The 26982-nt window shown below is 37.4% G+C and overlaps 1 protein-coding gene across 2 annotated transcripts in view; it reads left to right on the top strand.

Moving 5' to 3' along the window:
* NWD2 (NACHT and WD repeat domain containing 2) overlaps positions 1-26982 on the top strand; it is a 57336-nt gene that overhangs the window by 15729 nt on the left and 14625 nt on the right. The window contains exons 2-3 of one of the 2 annotated variants that reach the window (XM_069792057.1): positions 6454-6542; positions 11416-11532. In XM_069792057.1, the coding sequence (XP_069648158.1) occupies positions 6454-6542; positions 11416-11532 (206 nt within the window). Of the gene's footprint in view, positions 1-6453; positions 6543-11415; positions 11533-26982 lie in introns of those variants that run through there. The other variant, XM_069792067.1, reaches the window with a different exon arrangement.

The following is a 26982-nucleotide window of genomic DNA, read 5'->3' as shown; positions in this document are numbered from 1 at the left end:
TTTGGAGGGTTACAGTCAGTTGTGAGTTTTAGTTTAATTAATGAATGGTCTTCAGTCTGTCCAATTTCTCATTTGCCTTTTTAGAGAGCTAGTAGACACCTGAAGATTGGCGGTGCTGTTCAGGGAGGGCACATTGGAAGAAGTGACCCAGACCAATCTGTTCCCATTCTCTAAAAAGAGTCTTGGGGAGCTTTGGATGCTTATTCTAATGCTCTCTAATCACAGAAACCCCAAGGGAAGGAAATTACAAGAGAGTCTATGCAGTTAATTTTCTAGGAAGGCAAGGGTACTAGGTAGCTCAAGTCATTTTTCGCTGTCTTACCAGCTACATGATTCAAGCTCATTGCTTGCAAAGTGCTCTGAGATTCTCGGATGAAAGGCACTATAGAAAGGCAAATGACTTATTATTCTGGTATTATTTTCAGAGACAAGGTTTCCATAATATTTAGGGACATTTGTTACCTACTGGTATTCAAAGCTTTTAGTATCAGGGGTAATATACAATGCTGTTGTGCATTATTAGTAAAAAAGGTAGTTTAAAAGGAATAATTCAGTTGAATAGTCTTATGTGACAAGAACATACTAGCATTAAGAGGTTTGGCAGCCACTTCCTTACTTGGTATTGCTGCTAAGTAATTTTTAACCTTATTTGCATCATATCCTTAGATAATTCAAGTACAGAAATTCCTACTGCAGTTAGTAGGCAATGGTTATAAAATACCCACATTTTTTATTATTGCAATGCATTAAAAAAATCCCATGGCAAGAATCTGTCCTACCCATCCAGCAAATCTAAGCATTTACAATACTTAGAGGAAGCAAATAGCTGGGTATCTTAGTGGATACCACCCATTCAGGACTAGATTAGAAGATACTCTATGCTCATCCAGGGCCTCAGACCTCCATAATCGCACAGAAGACTCCAACATGATGTGATAATAAACATATCTGTGTGCATTTGTACAGGAGACTAAGCTAGCAGAGAAGTAGCCTGTGGAAAGAGGTGAGGTCAAGACTCCCAGCCAGCCTCTGTCCTGACCTACTGCAAAGCATGGGAACACCAAGCACAGGGAGGTGATACAGAAATTGTTTCTTCTGTGCATACAAGGAGCAGCTCTTTCCTGGGTGATGGGCTGGAGATGAAACCTGCAGGCAGCTCTGTGACCCCAGAGTTCATTCCTGTGGTACCTTGAACAGCTGAAAGGGCAGCTTTGTTCTTCTTTTTCTGCCTTGGTCCTTCTAGGTTCAGCTGCCTGCCTCAGCCTGTTATGTCAGTCAACAATTTTCCTGCCAGATCCTTCGAGCTGGGTAATGCCGCATTCCTCTGTCAGTCAAACTGGCAGTGCAAACACCCTCCCTGCTTAGGACTTTCCCCTGCTTGAGGGCCTTAGCTTGCATCGTGCTTGGGTAAGGTTACTCGCAGGTTACATTTCTGTGAATAGACTCTCAACTTGAATGCACTGCTCCTTTGAGGATAGTCAAGCAGGGCTCACTGTCCCCACATTGGCACCCCCTGTGCAACACATGATAACAGGATGGGGCTGAGCAACCTCCTTATTCAGCTTCATCGAGCCTCGGTTGAATACAAGTTGTGGTGTGACTCCAGCCCATGCACATGAGCAGCCATTCTCATCACTGTGGCTGAATTCAGACCAGTACAACCACCAGCAAGAAGAGAAACTGTTTGGTCTTAGGGCACAATAACTGGTGCTTGAAAATGGGTGATTTCCATTGGGCTTCTGTGTTAACTGTTCACTTGTATATACATTTTGAAATTTTCTCCAACTAGGCTATTTTCCATGACTTATTTTATCCCAGAGATTAATGTTTGGCAACTGTTTGTAAATACACATCATCTGTTTACTAACACAAGAACTAAAATGTACTTCTCCCTATTAAAAATAAAATAAGCGACTTTAATAGCAGAACAGCTTGTGTTTGAAGGTCAGACTTTGGCATGGAAATAGTTCACGCTGAGAAGTAGCACCTTGGAGTACTCTAATCAAAACTGGCAGTGATTTGACTGAGCTACAAGCCTTCAGAAATCACACTTCACACAGTTGTGTTTAAACAGCGATTGCCTATTATTTGGCAGAAAGGCTGTAAATGCATAGGTGGCTAATTCAGTCCAGTCTTCAGCATTACACTGGGGAGAGGGAGGGCTGCGATGGCATTCTCAGTCAGTTCAAAGTGCAGGGGTGGGCAGGATGGCGTGGTTATGGACTGGCTTAGGAGGCAACCATCTGCAAGAGTTAGCACTTGTATGGAAGGTGTGTGTTCAGCAAGTCACTGTCTTGCTCAAGACAGTGTTGTTTTTTGGTTTCATTTAAATACTGGACACAGGTTTAGGGTTGGGTTTTTTTTTTTTAAGTCTTGTCTTATGTTTTTGCAGATGTAGTTTCATTCCCACACTTTATTATGGACTATCATTTGGATTTCAGAGTATCAGAATTAACATTAGGAGGTGTATAAAGCTCATCTCACAGCCACTGTCTCATTATGGCTGCTAGAAGAATGTCATTTAGTTAATCCATTCATCTGCAGCAGCAGCCTGGAAGGTGGAATTTGCCTGTGTGACATTTTTGTTAGGATCTGCCAGCTTCACAGATTTGCTGTCACAATAAATCAGGTTAGATTTTATTTAATTAAACCAGCTTATCTGCCATCCATACTAATTACTGTAGTTCATCTTAACTATATGCATTTCTGTTTCCTTGAAGTTTCACAACTTACTACAAATAGAGGAATTGTTAAAATTCATTAATATAAGCACCAGACTCATTCCATTCCATTAGATTTGGAGGTAGGAATAAAAATACAGGATGGGTATGCTGAGTGTCTTATCCCGAACACAGTTCTAGCTGAAAGAATGTTTTATCTCTTTCTATTTCATTTAATACAGTATCAGAAATGTAGCACTACTCTTGCAGTGTGTTGTTTCATTTTCTGAACTAGACTCTACAAGTTATGCTGTAGGGAATAGCACCATGTCCTAAAACTAGAGCCAATGGGGTTCTGCAGTGTAAATCCTATGGGCATAAATGGAAAGCAGCAGAATATGGTTTTATCTGTTGTATACCTCAGACAATATATTTCCCATTTATCATGCAATCACATTTAACTCTTAACTTCTGCCCTTTTCCAATATTTTTTTTGTTCCTGCAACTTAGCCTATTTTAGTTCCCTAGAGGACTGTTCTGTCCACTGTCACATGGATAATTTAAGTAACTGTAATCAGTAACTGTGAATTGTTTCTTCTTTAATAACAAAGCTGTAGTCATGATTAATTTCCATTTAGAGAGGCAAGAATAATTTTGTTTTAGCTCAGTAACTGAGTAGTAAGTTGGCTTTCAACAGAATTTATTCTATTCAATAGTGAAGATACAGTGCTCTGTGTTTTTGTAGACTTGCATGCCAAAATTAACCAGTGTTAAGGCAAAGAATTTAGAATATATAGTCTTCTATCACTGACTGATCTAAGGGCCTCAGTTACTGTGAAGGTAAAAAAAAAAAAAGTGAAGTATTTCAAATGAAGCAAAGTACACAGGTAGCTTTTATCACAAAGTACAGCAACACTGTGCAGTACGGTGACTCCAAGCTAGCACTGACAAAAGTTGCTTTGGAGCCAAAATAATACTGCTGCATCGGCACAGTGCAACCCTCTGGCTAATTAGCCTTGTTACCTGTGTACTACATTGTGCAAGAAAAGGTTGACTTAGGCACTAAAGTGTGAGAGAAAATGAGTGTGGATCCTAAGGAGGGAGCAACTCATCCATCCCTCTATTCCTTATGGACTAACTCAGGCAGTCTGGGCTGAGAGCACTGGTTTTTGCACTCCATTCCTGAATATCTATGGGACGTGTCTGTATTCATCCTGATCTGGAGTACACTTCTGAGGTGAATCTCTTGATCTTCACTATCTAATATACTTGGACTCACATCATAGAGCGGTCTTGGCATGCATGAACTGGGTTCCTTTCGGACAAAAAACAGGAAGATAACTCCAGTGTCTCACTTAATGCACTCCAAATGTTTGTGGGGGTTGAGCCCAATCCAAAGTAAAATCCCCTGAAATACATATGGCATAGACATTGGGTCCTTGGCACCAGCTGTTTTAGTCTACATTTTTGTTCCCACTGGCCCACACAGTAGCAAAAGTCTTCCCAGGCACTGTACGAGGGGCCTGGATGACTAAGCCAAACCTGCTGGATCTTCTGAGAGGCAGGATCACTGCTGGTTGCAAGGGGGACTTAGGAGGTCATCTGGGCTAACCTCCCTCTTGAAGTGCTGCCAGCAGTAACTTGGTCAACCATAAACTTGTCTAGCCGAGTCTTGAAATGCTCCAAGGACAGAGGAGCTTCTCCTAGTGTCCAACCTGAACTTCCCAAGCTGTAATACGTTGTTGTTGCCTTTGCTGTACTGTCTGACACTGCCACAAAGAGCTTGGCACTCTCATCTTTTTAAGTGCCTTAGAAGTAGTTGTAGGCTGAGGTTAGGTCCCCCTTATGCTCTTTGCCAGACTAAACAAGCCCAGATTCCTCAATCTTCCCTTGTGCTCTTGGCCCCTGACCATCTCAGTAGCCTCTCCAGTTTCCTCCCGATCCTCCTCGTATGGAATGCCCAGAGCTGGGCACAGCGCTCCTGGTGCAGCCTCTTCAGTGCCAGGGAGAGGAGGGTAATAACTTCCCAAGAGGGAAGTGAGGAGAGAGGGAGTGAGGCCACACGCCTCTGAATGTAGCCCAGAGCAGGGTCTGTCTTATTTGCAGTGTTCAAATTGGATATATAAAAGCTGTGCACTTCAGATTTACGATCTCGCCTTGAGTGGTGTGCTCAGAGTGAAACAGAAGGCTTGCAATGGAGCAAGGACTTGACTAATGCTTCTAGACCATTGTCTTCAGAACACATTAGCATAGTTAATATATTTTAAAATGTGAAATCATGAATACATAATATTGTTGCACTGCAAGAGAATGTTTTATAAAAACTACTATGCCTTTGACACTTTTCCCTATCAAAAGTTTGTGAAGGAAGAACTGTGGTAATTCAGATAAATTGGATGAAGCTCATGGCTGTACTTTTGAGCTTTTGTGGTATAGCCTTTTTACCTTGATGAAGATTTCACAAGAAATAATTCTCTGGAGGTGTTCTGGATTGCTTTCTGTTTATAAAAATAAATGGTAATTATACCACACATTTGTGTAATATTTCAAAGGTATATTCAAATATTAAGAAGGGTATTACGAATTTGGTGTAATTAATTAAATTACAGATTTCACACTTTCATAGGATTGTCAAAATAAAAAATATTATAAATCTGTGACCATGATTCTATGAACAGATCTCTGATTTAGACATATCAGCTGTGGCTCTGGTAAACAAAACATTGTTAGATTTGCATACATATCTCTGGTTTACAACAGTATGGGGATTGTTAAATCAGTTTTAACCTATTGTGTTGTTTCAGTGCAGTTATACAAATATTGCTTTAACTGCAGCAGATGTTCTCCATCATTCATAAGTTAACGCTTTATTTTTCATCACATGGCGCTCAGATCTAGTGGTTTACAGCAGTTGAGTTTTATTTTTGAAAATAACTTAGCAACAGTGTCATCCCTCTGTGTCGTAACTCAGTTGACACTGATGGCAATCTAGACCTAGCAAAATCCATCACATATCTTAGTCTTATTGGGAAAGACAATAAAATTTATTACCTATACAAGATTTCATTACTAACCAAATTTACTTCACATTTGACAGTATGTTTCTTGACTGGTATGTTTTATAGAAATGTGTTCAGATGAACTTAGATAGACAGTACTTAATAATAATTTTGGTCTCATTGCCATATTGTACTTCATTATCAAAACACATGTAATTTTGCATGGTAGGAATAACATGATGTCAGAACTGTGCATTTAGTATGATAGCAGGAATCACCTGGACCAAAAGATACCATAAATAATGCTATTAACAGCTTTTTTCCTTTTAAGATACTATCAGATTAAAGATGCTGATGAAAGTGATAGTGTTTGATACAGTGTCATTAATTCATGTTATTGACTTATTTCTAAGTATAGAGCTCTCTTTTATCTTTGGTATATCTCTTTGTTCCATGGTGTTTCTAGTTCCTAAAATTCAGCTTCCTGAAAAATAAATAGAAGCCAAACTGATAAATTCAGACTGCTGAATTACAAAATTAATTCAGCTGCACTGTATTGAAATATGCTGCAATACTAAGATGTGTATGAAGCCTAATGTTGGACATCAAACACATTTATGTGTTTCTGCAACATACAGTTTGGAGATTAAATCCCAGCACTTGATTTTCATTAGGGGTGGGTGGGTGGTGTGGTGGGTGCATATTAAGGGCTCTTTTTTATGTGATACATCTCTCTGACGAAAAGAACAGAGTTCATGTAAATATTGTTAGTAACATCTTTCTCCCCAATACAGATACAATAGCAGAAAGGAGTGCCCTAAGAGAACATGTGTATCCTAAGCTGAGAGAATTCTGCAGGGAGAACTATGGGCTGGAATTTCAGGTAGGTTTTGGTGTGTTGAATCTTGCATTACTTTTCTTGAAATTAACTCTATTTAGAACAGATAACATTTTTAAATATCATTGGTAAAATAGAAAATTGCAAAAAATGTATTTCATATGTAATTGTACTGAACTGATGTACTTAAATTATTTTACAGGCAGATTTGAGGTAAATTCTAAATAGATGAAAAACACACAGTTTTACAATGCCACATTGCACTGGTGGTAAAAGCAATAGGGCAACAAACTGTCAACTTTTACATTAGAAACTTAATGAAACCACCTCTATTTTAGATATTCAAAGTATTTAAGAAGAAATAATGTTACATTTGAATTACCGTGTTGTACTTCTAGAAACCATACTTAAGTTAATGCAACCTGTTTTTAATTTAATGTAATCATCATTGGAGTAGCAACTTCTGTATATTCACATAACTGTTATATCTACTCTAACTATGGGTTTATCTTCCACTGTAATGTGGAAAATAGTTTAACCAGGTGAATATTGAAACTGATTACCAAAACAAATTGAATGTGGAACATTTCTATTGTGATTATATACTATGGAATTTGCTTCCTTTAACATCAATTGTAAAATTCTCATTGCTTCAGTCAGTTCATGTTTTCCTTTGTGTTAGGGAAGACATAGACCCACCCACATCTTTGGTAAGAGCCAACTGGTAATAAATACAGTTGCATTTGACTTAAAACACATGAGTTCGGCATCACAGTTGAAGTCACTGGTACTTTTAAGTCAGGTATATCCTATTCGCAGTCCAGTAAAGTCATACAGTAAAGTCCCGTATATGTCAGCAGGCCTGGAACTGGTTCTCTGCTAACAGAAACAATTACAGTGTGTGATGTTGTAAAAATGCTGTTCAATTTTTCAAAAATTCTCGTTCCACATCCTCAAGCCTTCCTCACATACTAGTATTAACCTGCCATCTTAGTGACCCCAAAAACTCAGCTCTTCAGAGTGTAGCTTACTCGGAAACAGCTAATGCCTTTTATGCAACATCCTGTTCCTCCCAGTGTATTATTCTTGATGCACATGCAGCTGGTTTTTAATCAAAATAACAAGTTCTTAAATTAGGATATTTGGTTTTAATTCCCTGAGTCACAGTGGAGTTGCTGAATCTGCATGGTGGTAAATTCCAGAGTGATTTTTGATTATGGCTATAAAAGAATTTCATCTGAAGGTCCTAGCTCATCAGCTGATTGGGAAGTCCCAGCTGCAGTAGTACATGCAAGGCATAGCAAAAGATATTTAAATAATAAAGCATTTTTTGCCTCTTACTACCATGTAATACTAATGGAAAATATAAACTTTATTTGTCAGTCATCTTTGAGGAGACATCTCAGTGACAAGAGGGAAATGTCTCTTCCAAGTAGATCATAACCCTCTGAATTTTTTGTGAGAGGAAACATGTCTTTCTTCAAATGGATTGTAATGTCATCTCTAGGGGAGGTAGAATTATGTTTATTGTAGTTGATATTCAGGGAAGCAAATTATTTTATTACATAGTTTCAACATTAGGAGCATCCTTATGTGATATGATGTCTGAGAGACAGCTCCACTGACACATTTCTGAAAACAGCTAGAAAGCTATCACATTTCTGTGGAAGCGAAGTAGGAAAACCTGTACAAAAAATTAGCTAGGGAAAGTAGTAAGGCATTTTGGAGCAAGCTCTGAGGTAGACTTTATCAAAACTTTTTTTTTTTTGCCTTTTCCATTCCTGATACACTGAGTTTCTTAGGTTAGCATGCAAAATCAAGACTACAGTTTTTAGTGCAGCGGTGTCGAGAAAATATTATGTACTTTTCAGATACAGGGATAAATTTGTATTTCCCTGCACAGAGGAGAACACATAACTTTTCATCCTGATATGTAATCTTCTACTGACCAAACAAGAACTACCTTGCATGTGACTACCACAAATGCGCTATAATATCGGGTGACCTGAATACATCCTCTTCCTGATAAATAATGACCCAAATGAAATGCATTTGAGTACATTCATTGCTCCAGCTTCCACTGAGTCATCTGGCTGCACTGATAAGTGTTTCAGTTGTTGCAAAGCATGAGATCTGTCAGGCACCCTCAAGTTGGTTGGAGCTGTTAGGGAACATAATGACCATGTGTGTGGAAGCAGAACTGAATATATTCAATCACTCTATGAATTTGTTTGCTCGATGGACTTCCTCTTCCATTGAATCAGAAAATATTTCTGAAGAACAGGTATTGGTGAACACAGAAAGCAAGTAAGCTGAGAAAAAGACTTCCAGAGTGCATGGTGTTTTGTACCTGAAATACAGTATTTTTCTAGGGGAGGACAGAGATGTTAAAGAAAGTAGTTGTAATAGAAAATTTTTGAAGGATAACTAACCATAGTTAATTAGCAACATACTCTTTTCTTCTTGGGAACAATGAACTGTTTCAAATCATTTTCACCATGTGATATATACTAGAAGGAAAGTGGAATTTCGCATGAATGAAATTTTTTACTGTTTTTTTAAGCACTTGGAAGCAATAAAATTCTTTCACTTCCTTAGAAAAATCTGTGAAACTGTAAGATTGGTAGGACAAAAGCTAAAATAAGCAAAAGAAAACACTGAATTATGAACAAAAAGTCTCTGTTAGGTGACTACTGTGGAAGTGAACTAGACCAGTGTCAGTCCACTGTGTGTAAGTAGCTCTCGCACAGAGCACTGGTTGTCATTTCACCTTGGCAGCCTTACTGAAAGTTAGAGTGGGTGTTTGTCACACAGTTTTTCCAAGTATAAGTGAAAACATACTTCAACATCAGATACAGTTGTCTTCTTGTTCCGTTTCTTTAATTTTGTAAATCCTATTTATTTTAGCTAGCATAAAGAATAACTGATAAGCCTCTCATTTTGAAATTCTTGGTGCCTTTAGAGGTTTGATGGCTCAAATATTTCTTCTTGCAGGACAAAGTTATAACATGTTAAGATACTATGCGCCAAAATTGTGTTGCCCAATAAAAATAACCTATAACATTATAACACACAGAAGGCAGCCACTGAGCCCCTACAATATCTGCTGTTCCAGAGAATCTCCTCTTCACATTTACAGAGTTAGCGTGATTTCTGCACAGTTAATTAAAATAGAAATTGCTTTTATGTTTCAGATGAACTTGAGCAGCACAATAAATTCATTCAATAAGTAATTCAAATATTTTTGACTGTACGCTGAGGTGCTCTAATTTTATGACTGGAATACTTAAGCTCTATCATACATCATTCATGTAATCAGACAGCTGAATACAATGTGAAGTTCAATAATGAAGTCATATAGATAAATAACAGAAGGGAGAGACGAAGAAGGGAACACTTTTTTCCTAATCAGACTAAAAGAGGACAGAGAAGAAATCAGTGCAAATGAGGGAGATAGGAAGGCTGTTTGAGGTGCAGTTTTTTAAAGCAGAAGCTGCTTGTTCCAGCAAAATTTTGGAACAGAGTTTCTGTAAAAAAATAAAGATATTAAGTGTATTTTCTTGGCAGTGTAAGCTATAATGCATTTTATACATTGAGCTATTTCACTCATCATCAGTTAGATGGTGCATTACCTCTCGTGTTTGGCAACAGTGTGCCTACTCCAGCAAACACTGACACATATCCCAAACTTTTCTGGAAGAAATAACCAACAAGACTGTTGGTGGTAAAACTAAACATGGCCATAAATGCTTCTAGATTAGGTCTTAAACCTTGGCATTTATTGTTATGAGAAATTTCCCAAGAGATTAACCAGCTGTAAACTGGTGAATTTTACTTTTACATCAACGCATTATTAGTTCTTATATTAGGTCTTCAGGCTGATTTTATGATCTGTTTAGACAACAGCTAGTTTTGTGGTTCTGTTTCTTGTGGAAACAGCAGAGTGCTTCCACAGTACAAATAATATTACAATAAACAATATTGTAATATATTCATGTCTTAATACAATTTCAATTTTTTTTTTAACTATCTACTAGACCTTTTTTTTGTTCAAGGTACATACATGACGTTAACAATCAATAGCAGCGTAAATGAGAGAGTAGTAGCATGTACCATAAGTTTTATTCTGAAAGAAATGCATACATATGATCCCTATTCTTTTAAATTCAATTTTCCACAGTAAGAATTCAGCCTTTTAGTTAAAATATGTAGTGAAATCACACTTCATCACTTAATTTCTTCAAATAAGTTTAACATCCATATTCCAGTTTCTTCCAGGAGTTTGTTTGCAACTAATTACCATCACAAAACTGAGTCTAGCTACAGATAAAAGGCTGAACAGCAAGCTGTCTGTCACTGCATATCTATACAATCTCTGCTTCCAAAGTAACAAAGACCAGCTGACAAAGGAAGTACCATATTACAAAACTACACATATTCTTTCTTTTGAGCCATGTGCACAGAATGAGTTTATATCCTGTGGATACAAGTGACACAGGCTGTCAAGTTGTGGTCTTGACTGTGATCCACAGCAAAACTCCCATTAATTTCCATGGAGCCAGGATTTTATCAATGCTTTTGTCATTCTTCTTACTTATCCATTATAAGCAATCTAGTAGCAAATAAAGACTACATCAAATCAAGATCTTGTAATGCTAATCTCTGCAAAACAATATTAATATGAAATGAGAGACTGTCCCAGGAGGGACTATCTGGGAGGGAAAATAAGAGGCTTAAATTGTTATTTATGTAAGGAAACCCTGCCAGTCTGTGTAAGGACTGGTTATAGACCTCATTGCCTTTTACCGCACTACAGAGCAATGCTTAGCAGTACATGAAATGTTGACAAATCTAATTTTTAATTTGATAGGTAGAAAGGGCATATGTTAAAGTAACAATGTTACATACTATTTTCCAGGTCATAGACTTATACTGGGGAGTTGAAGCAGATGAATGGGACAGTCCTGAGCTGCAAAAGACTCGTATGAAGCTGTTAGAAGATTGCTTGAAAACTTCTGCAGGTCCATGTTTTGTTGTGGGTATAAAAATAATGTTTTACTTTACAACAAAAATATAATGTTAGCTATCCTAACATGCATGATTCAGTAACAAATGTATTCTTTTCTTCTTTCTAAAATACTTGATATTCCTTGCTGTACATTTGCTATACTGCATCCAAATGTTTCCTTATACAGCACTGTAGATTAACAGTGATTACTCAGTATTAGTGGAAAGAAGGATCTTTCATAATCAGTCCTCATAGCAAGATGGGTTTAGAAACCACAAGGTATGACTGTATTACTGTCACAACAGAAGTACGGACTACTTGTTTAAGGAGGCCACCATTAGTTAATTCTTGGCACTTCTCACACATGCATTATTGGCTGGCCTAGAAGGACTTAGAAAAGCACAGCAGCAGCCGAGAACTATCTGCTCTGATCTGCATTTTGCTGTTTTGTGTCATAAACCCAGGGCAAGTTAGAATGACAGGTATTAGAGTGTGAAAAGACTGGAGGTCAGTGGCAACCGGAGGAGGCTCTGAGTCACTGTGGTTTTACTACTCTCTGCCTTCTCTTTACTGTTGCTAGAACAAGCATTGCTTTCAGGATTCTTCGAGAGTCAGTAAAGCTGGCAAAAAAGATAGATCTTCACTGGCTTTTCCTATTAGGCCTAAAGGAGAGACTGAACCCCTTTTACAGGAGTGGTTTATAAAGCTTTCCATATTTATTTTAATGTCAGAGAGGTCTTTTTCTGTAGATGAACCTGTTGTTTTACAGCAAGCTCAACAGTCTTCAGCTATCCGTCACAGCTTTTACAGCTGACGCAGTATGAATTTATGAAGTTATGCCAAACATTGTGTAGGGTTCTAATAGCTGAAAGGCACTGGGAGTAGGCTGCATATATAAAGTTCTGTCAGGTATGCTTTACCCCTTCCAATGAATCATATATAATAGATTTTGCTGTCACTGATTTTATGTTAAATATACAATTCATAGTAGTGCATTTTTTTTCTCTTTTGTCTGTGTCTAGAAAGATGTGCACCATGTTTTAAGATGAACACAGTTAACTTGAAAAATATTTAAAGTCCAGTTTAGTGCTGACTGTGTTAGTTTTCAGTGCATAGAGAAAAAAGATATGACTTTTGATAAATGCCTTTTTCAAGCTGCTTAGAGTAGCATAACCTCTTTATCTATGAAGAGTAAGGCTGTTCTTTAACTTTCTGGGTAGATCTAGATAGAGAATCTCTCTAATGAGATTGGCTATTCAATGGTATATAGTGCATACTTAACAGCATCTATTAAAGCATCAAAACAAAAGACAAGATGATTCGGGAAGAATGTGGGTATATTTTGTACATGAGAAGTACTATGTGCAAGGGAGGCTTCAGTGAAAGTACAAAAATGACCACAATGAATAGGATTTGCTATGATCAAGGATACTTCTCTAAAAGATAAGTATTTCTATTATTCCAAAACATATTTAATTATTTTATCAGCTGTCTTGAGGCTCCATCTTTGTGAGAAATAAATGGGGGATGTATGACAATTATTTTTCTATGCATAGTTGTAGGACTGCAGAGATACTAGGGTAAGTCTCAAGTTAAATTAACCTCTATAAAACTCATCATTTGTGTTTAAGAAGACAACAATATTATTTTAAGACAAAGTGCCTGCAGAGAAAAAAATAGATAACCTGCCTACATTAGATAAATTCAGTTCCAGTTTCATTCTAGTGGTGTAGAAGGACCAGAACATACAGGGCAAAAGACAGACTCATTCAGGATCTATCTGTCAGGCTGAATGTTTTCAAGTAAACTTGCCTAATCCTACCTAACTAATTTTGTCAATTATTACACTAATTGTTAGTGTAAGTTTTACTAAATTACAAGCATTTTGCTATTACATGTCTTTATTACAAGTTTTCAAGGATTGGCCTAAAAGTAAAAAAACATTGCTTCTGTTTACTGCTGATATACTACTGATTGTATTCTCCATAGTCACTTGTCTATTGCAACTGGAAGGGTAGTGGAAGTGCTTGTCTCTCAGACATCAAAGGACACCTGCCACTCTCCTTTGACAGCTTTAATTAACCTCTGTTTTGATGTTAGCCTTCAATAGAAAACAATTTTAAGACCACGCCTTTGCTATTCCAAATTTTCTTTTCTATAATACATTTGCTAAGAAAATAATTTAGAAAAGGTAGATTTCTCCTCTATACTTAAATGTAGCTAAGTGAACCCTAATTCTTAGACTTGTCATAATAAGACAGAGAAGAGTTCTGAAAAAACTGCAAGTCCTTGATTATTTTGTTTTTTAAGGGAAGAATTTGAAAGATTTAGCAAACTGAAACCACAGAATCCCATGGGGATGGAAGGGATACAAAACACTGCCTGCTGTAAAGGCTGGAGATCACTTCTCTCCATGCCAAAGATGAGACAAAGAGCAAGCTGTAGCATGTGTTGTTCTGTACTTTTATCACACCCTCACAACCATCTCACTGCCTCTGTTTCATTCACCTGCTTGCCTCATTCTGTTATTTAGCTTCAGAGCCCTGGGGAACAAAGGCTGTCCTCAGCGCTTGACTGTAAAGAGCCCGGCGCGTGGAGTACTGAGTCTGGGGTGGGTTTGATGCTGTCATGACACTGTTTTTCATGAGGACACACTGGCCCAGATCTCTACAGAGTTTGCATAGCTTCCATCTTACGTGACTAAATTTAGTTTTCTGGGCTTATTTTTCTACTTTCTATCTTCCCTTTGATGAAGAAACAGAGTTGGAGCAGAAAGGCATGGCATTTTTCCTGTAGCAACACCCAGTGTCCTTAGACACGGATGTTCTAAAATCTCTGACAGTGAAGAAAACCTCGTCATGTACCATTGCTGCATATTTTAGCAGCTCAGAATTTTGAAGCTGTTAAGAACTGCCTGGCTGATATTGTTACTAAGGAAAGAAATCAAGCCAAATCAGAAATTTTAAACAGAACAAAACAGTTAGCAAAGAGGCTGCAGTGAGCCGACAACTTCAATATTTATTCCAGGTTTTCCAAGTATGGGCCAGAGTAATAGCTCTCCCAATGACTAGACTGGCAAAACTACAGAAATCTCTATACACATTTTTTGTTTGCTTTGTTGTACCTTAGTGGGATGGGGTTTATTTCATTTACAACACCAATTGAAGACGCTTCTACTCCAACAAGCATAATTAGTTTTAATTTATAGTAACATAATTAAAAACTGACTTTGGCACTGCAGGCTTTGGGCACCTTCCCATTTCTTGAGAAAGTTCTATAAAATGTGCCACTTCCATTCAGCTGGGTTTTTTTTTTTTACTTTTCAGTTACCACTTTTTTAATTCAGATGCAGATCTGGGATTAAATTGGACTATTCAGAATTAACTAGCAGATATGGATTGATTTTAGAAAGTGTTTCTTTATGGCACTTTGTGCTTGCATTGTGCTATCAAATGGAGAGAAAATTAAATTCAGTTCTTAAATTAGTGCAATGTGTAAGTTGGAAGTCCTAAGCTTTTCTTCAGATACAAAACAACAAAATCCAAATGAACACATATCCGTAAACACAAAGAAGGAAGCAGTTCTGAAAAAAATGGGTAATTCATTTCCTGTGACACTTTCTTTGGGAATGTACAGTCCCTCTGTTACCTACTGCCTGAGCTCTATCAACACTGGATCCAATTAAGGGCAAGGGGAGTTGTTTGGGTTTTGGTTAGGTTGGGTTTTTTGTTTGGTTGGTATTTTGCTTTGTAAAATCACAGCCTATTATAGGTGATCATTTAAAAACTCATAGCCTTTACTGTAGGTAAATACATACTGTAAGTAAATACATACCATGCTATTTTTGATTTACAGAATAATTTATCAAGATTTATTTATGAGGGGAAGAGTACTATTTCTGTAGGAAAAATACTTTCCGTGCAAATTTTATGCAGAAATCATACTGGTTGTCTCTGGAATCTACATGGGGAGATTGAAATGCAGTATATTTATTAAATTGTGAACTGCTTAAACTCTGCATTGTGTAATGATGTCAAAGAAAAAATACATTCAGTGCATCACTGGAACCTTTACATTTTGTTGGTTATGTTTCCTAGTAAATTCATAAGAGATGGTAATACAGACAGGATGGTAGAGTGACAATAAAGGTTATTGTCAGGTGTCAGTCCCACAACTAGTACTGATCATGAACAGGATTCATCTGTTACAGATCTAGTCTTGATACCTTTAACAACTAACAGAAAGATATAGGTACCTCTACTAATATCTGAGAAGTCATCTTCTGGATGACTGTTTCTCTATTAACAGCAAGGAGACACTAGGGAGTTAGACTGCTGAGTTAGGAACCCAAGTACAGTGCTTGATATCAATTAAGGCCTTAAGCTACTTAGGGTGTCGTTAGTCTATAGTGATTATTTGCAGAATAAGTTTACTGCCCTTTTAGTGGGGTTCCCTAACTAACACTCCATTACTAACCTGCTGTTGATTATGCCTTAGTACAGATCAGGGAACTGGCAGGCTTCTCTGCACTTCTCTTCAAATACACCCTGCAAGTTATAACACGTGGGTGCTCTCTTCCATCTGTGCAGCACCACACAGTCTCTGCCTGAACTGCTGTTCTTGCATGACTACGTCCTGAAAAAACATAAAATGAAAGGGAGAAATGGAAATGAAATAGTTTGTCACCTGTAACAATTTGCTCAATTAAATATGTTTGGGTTTGTACAAACGTAAGAGATTGTCTCCACCCGTCGGTCAAATCATCTGGTCCAAAGAATAGTAAAAACATTTTCTACCTACTGTGAACAGCCACTGTAATTTACATTATCCCTCTCAAATTATTGACAGCCTGTTGTTAATTTCAGCATTAACGAACCATTAAAAAAGACCTAGCATTATAAAATTGGGATTCCAGTGGGATTTTAAAAGAATATTAGCAATTTACAATATTTAGCATGTCCTTAAATCAGCCAGAAATTGAAGAAAAAATATGGTAAATTGAGAAGTGAGATGTTTTTTACACCTTTGGATCTTTGTGTTCCTACAGTACAATGCATGCTTTAATCATTCCATGAAGTATACTGCTACTTGGTTCTTTTTGCTTAGTACAAATGGTTGATAATTAATTCTGAGCACATTCCAGCTCAGAGAAAATTCCAAACTGTATTACTCCAGCTCTACTGAATTTCCTCAACTCCCATTTCAGTTCTGGTGTTACTTTAGGGTTTATTCCTAATGTGAAAACCACATATATTCAGGTTCTGGAACACCTGACTTACTTAGGTTTTACTTTTGCTTTCATGGGAAAATTGCCACACATTTTAAGTTAGGGAGGCTAAAGTCAGTCAAATGTGTCTATATTAAAACAGCCAGTTTAGGGGGAATGCTAAGCACCCAGTGCTCTTCAGGAATTCAGCAGAAGTTATATGTGCTTGGTACATTTAAGAATTTAATTTTTCTCAAGGAAGCAGCTCTATATATAGCTTTTAAGTGAATGAGGAGAAATAGCTGGAACCAGACTTGGCACAGCAGCCCATCTCTCCCAATAAAGTATATTCCAAGAAACAAATATCAAATTACAAATTTTCTTCTCACTCCATGTGTGATTCAAAACCTGTCCAAATAAGAACTCTCTAAAATGTAAGTGGGTTTGGGGTCATACAGCATATCAGGAATGGCTCCATAGGACTTGTTGGCATTAATCTGAAGTAAAGTATATGTCTGAGGACACTAATCCTGTTTTAGGAAAGATTTTTCTGTGAATGTCAAAGTAGAACTTTGTATATTTTTTTAAACCCTTCAAAAAAGATAAAGTGATTAAATTTTAAAGACATAGTATGCAACTTTCCCCTCAGCAAGCCTTGGTCTCCTTTCACTGCCCCCAGACTAACAAGCAAAGGGTGTATATCCCTTCCCACGTTGTTTGTCCCTGAACAGCAGATATACACACAGAGTGGAATCAAGCACGGGGTGATATCATATTGATTAAGCTATTGTAAATGAGTTCCTTGATCTGCTTTAGGGCTGGGAATGTATTTTCCTGTGAATCATCTCTGATTCTCTAAATCTAAAATCTAGGGTCTAAAAATGCTTACCCATTTTTTAAACATATCCCATTGAAAATAGCTACAAGATTCATCAGGCAGCTTTTCCATGGAACATAGAAACTGCATGGTTTTTAATGCAGTCTTAAAATAGCTTGCATTTTCAGCCTTTTCTGCTAAGTCACTGTATTTCTTTTTCTTGACATAAATAGAATTTTTGGTGCTGCCTTTCAGAAAGGTTAAGTATTATATTTAATATAAATGACCATATTAGTGAGAACAAGATTAGCACGAACTCAAATTTCCATCATTCTATGTATAATGTGTAGAGGAAGAAATAGGCTGCATGAGATTTATGAGATTTATTTTCTCTTTACACTCAAGAGCTTTACCAAACCATCTTCTGAGGTAATATTGTAATCAGCTAGATGTAATAGTCTGTTCTGTAAATGAAACTGTACATCAGAAAGCCAACACTGGCTATTCTGTAGAAGGGGGAGGGGGCAGGAATCCTAAACCTTGCAATTCTATTTCTGTGTAAAGAAAAAGCATACTTTACAGTATTCAGCAGTCGGTTGCTAAGTTTAACGAGAAGTCTTAATGCTATTGCTTGCACCTAGGGTATATACCTTCCCTTTTCTCAGAGATTCATTTCAGGGATCCTTTGGTTCTCCAATTACAGACCCAGAAACAAACACCTACCCACAAAGTAACTAGTTCACTTTTCAGTCTGATTATTGTTAAATCAAGCTAGCAGTAGCTGGGTCTGGTTTTTTAAGATAATCGGAGTGTATAATTTCACAGGTTCCTTTTTTCTTCAATGAAAGATACTAATTTACAGAAGTAAAATAAAAGACAGCATCAGTGTTCTTCATAGTGATACTGGTATGCATCCATAAGGTATTGCCTTGTTTCTCTTAAAATATTTGCTTTCAGTGCAAGGTGCTTTTTTTGGAGTTACTGTTCTGTTAGCATGCCATGTAGCAGCTAATTATCATATGCTTCTTTCTTTCATAACTGGAAAACCTCACAGAGTAACTTTTTATTTCATTCCACTTTTTTCAAAAAGGAAGAGGAGAATACTTGCTTAGAATGCTACGGAGACTGCAATTATTATGAGTAAACTACATGTTATTTTCTTGTTAACTATTTTGCATAGTATAGAAATTGCTTTAATGCTTAGAACTGTTTTAAAAGAATTTAGAGTAGTAGTGCCACTCGTGGCTGGAAGAACAGCGCATCGCCTGGCCACATACTTTCACAGAGTAGATACTCTGCCTCTCAGTCATGCCATTGCATGGCATAGGCAAGATAGTGTTTTTATTGAGAGAAGTGTCATGACCTGATGTTCTTTGCTATATTTCATTTGTTTCCCATGGGGATTTGCTACAGAATTTTTAAACATTTAGCTAATGACTTGACCTATTAACTGCAGGCAGTATTTAGTATTTAGTGCTTGTACACTTACCATTAATTTTAGGTCTAATTACCTTTTAGTTAAAAAGTAGTGTTAGAAAAGGCATGAAGATATCCCACTAGAAAGCTACTATAGGTAAGGTTTTATTTTAACCTAGTCCTTCTGTTTAATAAAACAGAAGAAACAGTCCTTCCCTTCCAAGCATGTGGAAAGTAGGGAACGCATGCAAATAATTTAAGAACATACAGAAGGGACTGATAGTTCCACATCAGTCTTAAGTTTACTGGGCCATCATGCTGCTAGCATTGTTGGGGAAGGAAAATTATACTCTTTCTATATGTGTCTCTTCTTGTGCAAGGACTTATCTAATAATTTCTTTTCATCTTTGAAGGACTAGATTGAAAAAGTATCTGTTCAGAGAGTACCAGTCACCAACTGTCCCAAATAAAAAGCCCTAAAACCTAGGCCAGCTGGCTTGAAGGAAAGAATGTTTTGTTACAATTGGCACATAAGGATACAGAAATCAAATAAAAGTCATCAAAATCCAGGAACTGGTCAAAATAAATAATATAGGCCATTCCACGTGTACTTGCAAAGCAGATTTGATGTTACATTATGCTACTTGTTTTGCATACTGTGATAAACACTAAATTCTGGGTGCTGTAGAGAGGTGGCATTATCATCTGCTAGAGCTAATGTCCCTTATACTAAAAATTTGCCTTTGGGCCTTCATTTATTTTATGTCCCTGCAAAATGTATTTATTAATGGTGTTTCAGGTGCTCCACTACACACTATGCAGTCATGGGTCGTATCAGGCTCATGGGGACTGTATTATTATATGCAAGTTGTGAAATCATTTTCTTGACATTTAATTACAAAATTAGGTTTTCATTTGTAGACTCAATGAATATCAATCTGTTTAGTTCTAATAAGAAGGGGAAAAAAAACGGCAAAAAGAAATTTGCAGCGAAATCTCATATCATGTTACAACTAGCTTCAATATTCCTAAAGTTGGGAGGGGTGTTAAAAACTCTCTTATACCATCAGTGATCTCTGCCTCTGATAATGCTCATTAATTAACACTTTCTAATACCTTCATAGTGGCTATATATGTTACTGAGAAACACAGCTTAATTATGTTACAGAAAAGCATAAATATATAGGTCTATTTCTAATACAGAGTGTGTATGCGCTTACAGTAGGATTTGGATAGGTTTTGCAATCCTGAAAACCCCTCCTCAGTTGCTGCAACTTTGGCAGTGATTACAGACTAGATGCCTCTCTGTTAATCCCTTAGATGGCTAATTCATCTCTTCTTGCCATGCCCAACGTTACTTTAATCTAAGATCTTTGGCTCATCATTTATCACTTAAATACCATCCCAAAATGGGAGTTCAGAAACTAAGCAGCCCTTCTGATGAATGCTAGCAAGATCGTATTTCCCAGAAAACAAGGACATGGCCCCTTGTTTTTAGAGGGTGCATGGGTGCGGCATGAGGCAGCAACCTTTCTTACATATGAAGCATACCAAAGAGGGCAGAAAGGATGCAGAAGAGTCCTAGTTTTTAACTCCTGGGGTTGGTGTCCAGAAGCCAGTGCCCTGCCCTCCCAGCTGACTACACTGATAGGCTCAGAGTATCTTCTTCCTTTCTGGCTCCATGATGCCTGTATCCCTGGATGCTCAGTAAGGCACATTAAACAGCAACAGTAGGAGAAGCTTTTCTCCATTAGCCAGCCTTTACCTGTGAGACACAAGACAGTACTTAAAATCTTTCCACCATTCCTCCCTGCTTGGGTGAGTGTTGTGATTATTTTACAAAGCAGGGGAGATTACACCACCATGCCTTCCTCTAAAAGACAAGAAAGGTATGTTTCCCACTCCCTGTAAGAAGGGTAGTGATTTTCACAGACAAGGTTATTGACTCCACTCTGGGCTGGGTGCTAAAGTCTTTTATTAAACCTAGCCCTTATAGTTTGTTTTTCTATCCAGCTCCACTATTACAAAGTGTTACGGGACCTGTCAGAGAGTTGACAGGAATCTGGACTGCAGTAGGAGTTACCTGCAAGGTCCTGAGCTTTATGTGAGAGGAAAAAAATACATGCCTATCAGGAAATCTCCCACCCAACTTCAAAAAAAGAGCAAAGTGAGAGTCATATATTTGTTTGGAGGAGAATCAGAGTGAGTGAGCAGCTCAAATCTGTAGCCCGAGGTAGGCAAAATCTTCTCCACTCCCTCCTCTACCCTACCTTTATTCACCGACCTCTTTCCTAATTTTATTCTTTTCAACTGATTTTCTCACCTGCACCCATGCTTAGGGAAATCAAAGACCCAGCAATGAGAAACGGTGAAGGAAAAGGCAACAAAATGAACTGGTTGCTTCACAGTCATGTAGAAGACAGGAGAAAGAGTGTGGAGGAAGAAGACCATTGATACTTTCACAGCCAGGAGAAAGGAGAGTTCTAATGAAGCAACGTGTACCAGGGAAGTAGGTCATTCATTTCTTCTGAGAAAGCACATTCACTCTGCATGATAGACCATTAGCTCTTACCCACTATGTCCTGAGAAGTTACTCATCATTGTTTCATATCTCCCTACCACTAGGGAAAAGCTTTGAGATTTAAAAATATTGCACTGTGGGTGAAGTTCAGAGTTGAGGGAATTGGTTCATTTACAACTGGATTCGGCTGCTCTCTTTAATTTTCTGAAAGACAGGTTAAACATCAAGTAACTCCACCATCATTTTCTTCGTACACTTTATGTCAGGAACATTATTCACAGCAAAAGACTTAAGCACTTGCACCTCATCCTTCCAGTCTCAATTCCAGACAGTTTTCTTACAAGGTAGCTCAACAGCCCTTTTTTGTTCTTCAAGGAACTGAAACCAATACCCGTATCAGGTTTCTGAAATACCTATAGCCCCCCAGTGTACTTCTGAAGCACCTTCAGGGAAAAAAGGAAGAGCGAAATTAGGGTATGGCTCTATGAAACAACACACAACAATGTTTCTCAAGCCAAGGAACATAAATGCATATCCAGGCACGTGGAAAAAAAATAAATCTAGTTCTCAGCATAGAAATGTCTTTATTATACCTTCAAATTTCTACTCACTTCAAAAATTTCAATTAAAAATTATATTTCTTATTTTATGTTTTGTATGGTCAACTGAAGTTCTAAACCTAAATCTATTTAGCCATAAGCTTCAACCAAAGGATTGAGGTATAGACAGTATTATTATCACCTAAGTATGGAGAAAAATAAAATGAAAATGTTTGATACTGCTCAATAGTATCATTTTTCCCTTAAAAACTAAACAGGACAAACAATGTAAAACAACAGTCCCATCCCTGCTGATATATAAATACACAAGATCCTTTGCATATCAACACTCAAAATAGAAATGCTTATTTTGCAAGCTATCATTAGCCTCATTTTATAGATAGGCAATCTGAGGCACTGGCAAAAGCAGCAGGAAGTTACCAGTTTCCATACTGAGATGAAGCAAAAGTGGAAAGAAGATTTAAGAGTTCTGCAGCAGCTCTAATGTTCTGTCTGCTAAGTTGCACTGCCTTACAACTGTTAGCAGTGGAAGAATGTGCTGTTCTGAAGGCACTTTGACCTGTACATCCTAGAAATCACAGATTACGACTCTTTTGGCCTTTTTTTCACTTTTTTTTTTTCTAATGGAAGTCTTTTTGGGAGACTTAATTCCAATACAACATAACTTTTGTACTTTGATCTCTACCATGAATAGGCAAGAAAAGCAGTCAAATGTATTTAATTGAATATTCTCTCTGTGCATGTATCAGGAGGCCCTCACACTGTACGCATTGCAGCTAGAAGGAAAAAAGGGGAGTAGAAGCAGCTGTTTTCAAGATATCTCTTGGGCACCAGCTACTCTGAAACTCCAGCTTCCTAAGACTTGGTTTAGATGAAGTGCCTTACTACAGCTTTCTCCATCTTGGTTTCAGTTGTTCACATCAGTTCAGTTTAATGAGTTGGAATTTACCCTAACAAGCAGTTAACATATATACTCCATTGAGATTTTTAATTAATTCATATATTTGTTTTTCTTCCTACTGAAATCATTAGGGCATTGAAAATAAATTTAAGTAAATATACTTTTCTAGTTTCAGTTCAGATGATTCACTGTTGTTTAGCCATTAGCATTTGTGGTTTGAGTTTGAGAAGAATTGGCTATTGTTGCCTTAAGGAATAAAAATATATATATATAGGACATTATTTTCTGTTTGTTTCTGGTAGTAAATTCTCAGTTTCAATTCAAATCATGTTTATTTCTCAGAAACAAGGTTCCAGCTAATCCTGTTATTTTGTTGTTTTTGTATTTTTTTTCTCCCCAAAGTGTCTGTCTGTGCCTGAACATCTTATATCACATAAGTAATTTCTATAGGATACTGTTAAAATAGAGTTATAATCTACTGGCAACAAACCGAAAAGACCTATAGTTGTACTAAATTTCTTTGAATGGGATATTAAATAAAAGGCCCTTAGAAATTGGTATCCTGACCATTTGTTCCAGATTTTGAAGACCTGGTTTACCTGTGTATTTGGTTATGTCAGTTAAGCCCACATTTCTGCGGACCAGGAGGGTAAATACACCTACATGTTACAAATTCTGCGTGCCTTGCCTGACCAGAACATGCCACCTAGGCAGGTTTGCACATGTAAATGCACTGTGTTAGCACATCCAAATTCAATATGAAAGACAGGGCATAGAATGTAGCTAGTATACATATAAAAAGTAAGGTTTGAAAACAATGGAGCATTTCTTGTAGTTATGCTGAAGTGATTCTGTCTTCAATTCGAACATACATATATATCAAATGAAAGAAATTGATGGGTATTATCATCTGATTATAATAAGTATGCTTTTTAGACAAAACATTTCTAAGAAATCTGAGGTCTTTTAAAACTGAAGGTAAATAGATATGTCAATCTTTCACTTGCATTTTTCTTTATGTGTCTTTTTTGTCTATAGCAGTCTGGTATATTACTGAGTAACATACTTTTTATTGGCTAATAGATATATTAACATCGCAGTAAGCAGTAGTGCAAAAAACACATCTCTCAGTAAAATGGCTATTTGACTGAAATGTATGGCTTTAAAGAGGAAAAAAGTTTTTATTTCATAAGAAAGATTTAACTACAAGAGGAAGGAAGCCTCGAAGTGCAGGCTGAGGAAGCAGAGTTAGATCTCTCTAAACCCAGGACTCACAGAAGACAGTGAAGAGCAAGTGACCACAGGAGAGACAGGGATCTAGAGGACTGACTTTGTAGCCCTTGATTAGGGGACTCACACAGACTGTGGAAAGATTCATGTTAATTAACATTCCGTTACTTATACAAAGCAGGAGCTTTGACACACTACTGTTACCCCATCATTGATGCTCAGAAGCCTGATGAGTAGGGTACATACCTGGTGACCACAGATTTGTCCTTCTTCCAGTTCAGGAGAGATTTTGAAACAGGCCTCTTGCTCCACGAGTGAGCTCCCTCATTACCTGCCTTGCTTTAGATTATGACCCACTAGCTACAGCCTGCTCCTCACCGGTTTTCTGCCCATGGCCTCCTGGTGAGGTGTGGCGCAAGTTTCTACCAGACTGCAATCCATAGTTCCTCTGAAGATGGTAGAGGGACACTTCTGGGACATCAGTGGGAGCAGCATTTCCCAACCCTTGACTGCAGATGAACAACATAACATCCCAAGGCATTTTAACAGCACTTAAGTCCCTACAAGTCAAGCAGTTGCTGAAGATCCACTTGGTGCATCTCAGTGGCGCCTGAATGCTGATGTTGGGTCCCTGCAGGCAATTTTCAGCCCAGAGCATGAAGCATTCACTGCACCTTCCATAATGTGAGATACTCTCTTTCTCCTAATGGAGCTGTTCTAGTTTGAATAAGTGATCTAAGTTTAAGCTTACATTAATTTAGCTGGCTGAAATGAGTCACTCAGGACCTAATTCATGAGTGGGCAAGGCTTTCCTCCTTTAGTCGTGAGCAGTTTCTGTAAGAAGGACAGGGCTGAGAATTAGGAACAACAACTTCCACTACCCAGTTATAGCTAACTACTACATACGTGTCACAGCTCTAAATCCCTGCCCAGGCTTAATTCCCTGCACCTACTTCCTGTGTCAAACGGGGACAAAAATACTTCCTAATCCCTCATGGATCTTGCAAAAACAAATCGTTTAAGAGGTGCTTAGATCTGGACACACAGAAGTATCTTAGGTTAAAAAATTAATTGTGGTTAGATTTAATTCCTTCAAAGATGATTTCTTGAATGCTTATTCTTCAAAAAGTTGGCAATCCAGGACTGCTCTGAGAAGAGGCAGAGAGGACATATTTATGCGCTTCAGTGTCACATGTGGCACTTCACAAAGACCAGAAGTAGAAGTGGTAGGACTGATCCCATGAAGTCCAGCAAAAGATCATTAGATCAGATCATTCACCAGCTACAAAACTGTATTTTCAATTAATCTGAAGCTTTCTGTGTTGGCAAAACAGCAAAAAAAATGTTGCTCTTAAGTTGACAAATACCTGAAATCACTTCACAAAACATTACAAATCTGACTTTTCAAATGACTTGGTTTGCAGATGTTAACAAATAATTTTTTTTTAAAAGGAAACAGATTAATGAAACCAATCAGTAATGAATATAACTTGCTGTTATTTGACATCCTGTTTTTATTAAAATTACCACTAAATATCTTAGCTGGAATTAAATATATCTAAAATTTCAACTTGTTTTGTATTAATAAAAGGTATGATATGATGGTTCATGAACATTTTAGTGATGATGTCTGAACTAATTACATGAGATGCACTATGAATCCATCATATCAAGATCAAATCCAAATCTGGTTAGTTTCCTCCTTTTGGTCATTGTTATGACTGTGCCTGTAACTTTAATATCTTTCCACACCAAGATCAGAAGGAAAAATATTTCCCATCTGGATCTAAACAGTAATTTTTTAATCTTCATTTAATAGTAACTTCAGCCTCAGGCTCAACAAAGCTAACAAGACTACTGCTGAGATTGCTCTGTGTTAATTCTATGAAGTTTTGTTAGATACAAATGGTTGCTGAGGGTTTTATACATGTTTGCCAGCCTGGTAACTTTAAACAGTTCAATTACCATCAGTCTAATGAATCTTTAATTTGGTGGTTTACTATTAAAGGAAAATGACTCATCAGGTGGGAGATTTTGATTCATGAGTCTGCATATAAAACTGTCTCTTGGTACTGAACATAGCGTAAACATTACTGTTCCCTTTAAAAATAATTTCCTATAATACTCATCAAAATGCTGCAATGTTGTTATCACAAATTGAAGTTTTACATTATTAGTGTAGAGTACTGTGATATTTTTCATAAAGGTCTGAAATAACAGTATTATTTGCAGACTTAGTATGAAACAACATGAAGATTGTGAGAAATTATATTTTCTTTCAATTGTGTTGCTTCATTTTTCTTCATTTTTCTGTGAAGCAATTTGCATTTACTTGAATGTATAGGGAATATGGAAGGAGCAGGGAGGTGGGGGGGGCAGATATTCCAGAGGTTGCTGCAAGCCTCTGGCACGGATGCAGTTCAGACACTGAAGCCCCTGGAGGAAAAGTGCAATTCAGAGCAGCTCATTTAGGCCTCTAAAGGTTTGAGTGTTTTTGTGATACCCTGATAGACTACACTTACACAGCCAGATACAAATTTAACCGTAACAACACCAAAAGAGTGGAGGGAAGGTGGCTGTTCCCTGGTACCAGCTAGAAGGAGATACTTCCAAGCCTCACCTCTGTGTCAAAACATGGGAAGATGCAGTTTTCACAGCCTGTGCATGCAAATGCACCCATCCTAAGGCTGTCATGTATCCTTACAAACAAATAGTTTATTAAGATTCCAGCAAACATATATAGTCTGTTTATAGTCCTTAGTCTTTTTATTATTATTATTATTATTATTATTATTATTATTGACCACTGTTAATGGAAAACATGCA

Source organism: Haliaeetus albicilla, chromosome 1 (genome assembly GCF_947461875.1).
Source record: "Haliaeetus albicilla chromosome 1, bHalAlb1.1, whole genome shotgun sequence".
NCBI lineage: Eukaryota > Metazoa > Chordata > Aves > Accipitriformes > Accipitridae > Haliaeetus > Haliaeetus albicilla.
Note: the sequence above shows the minus strand (reverse complement) of the source record. Positions and strands in the feature narration are given on the sequence as shown.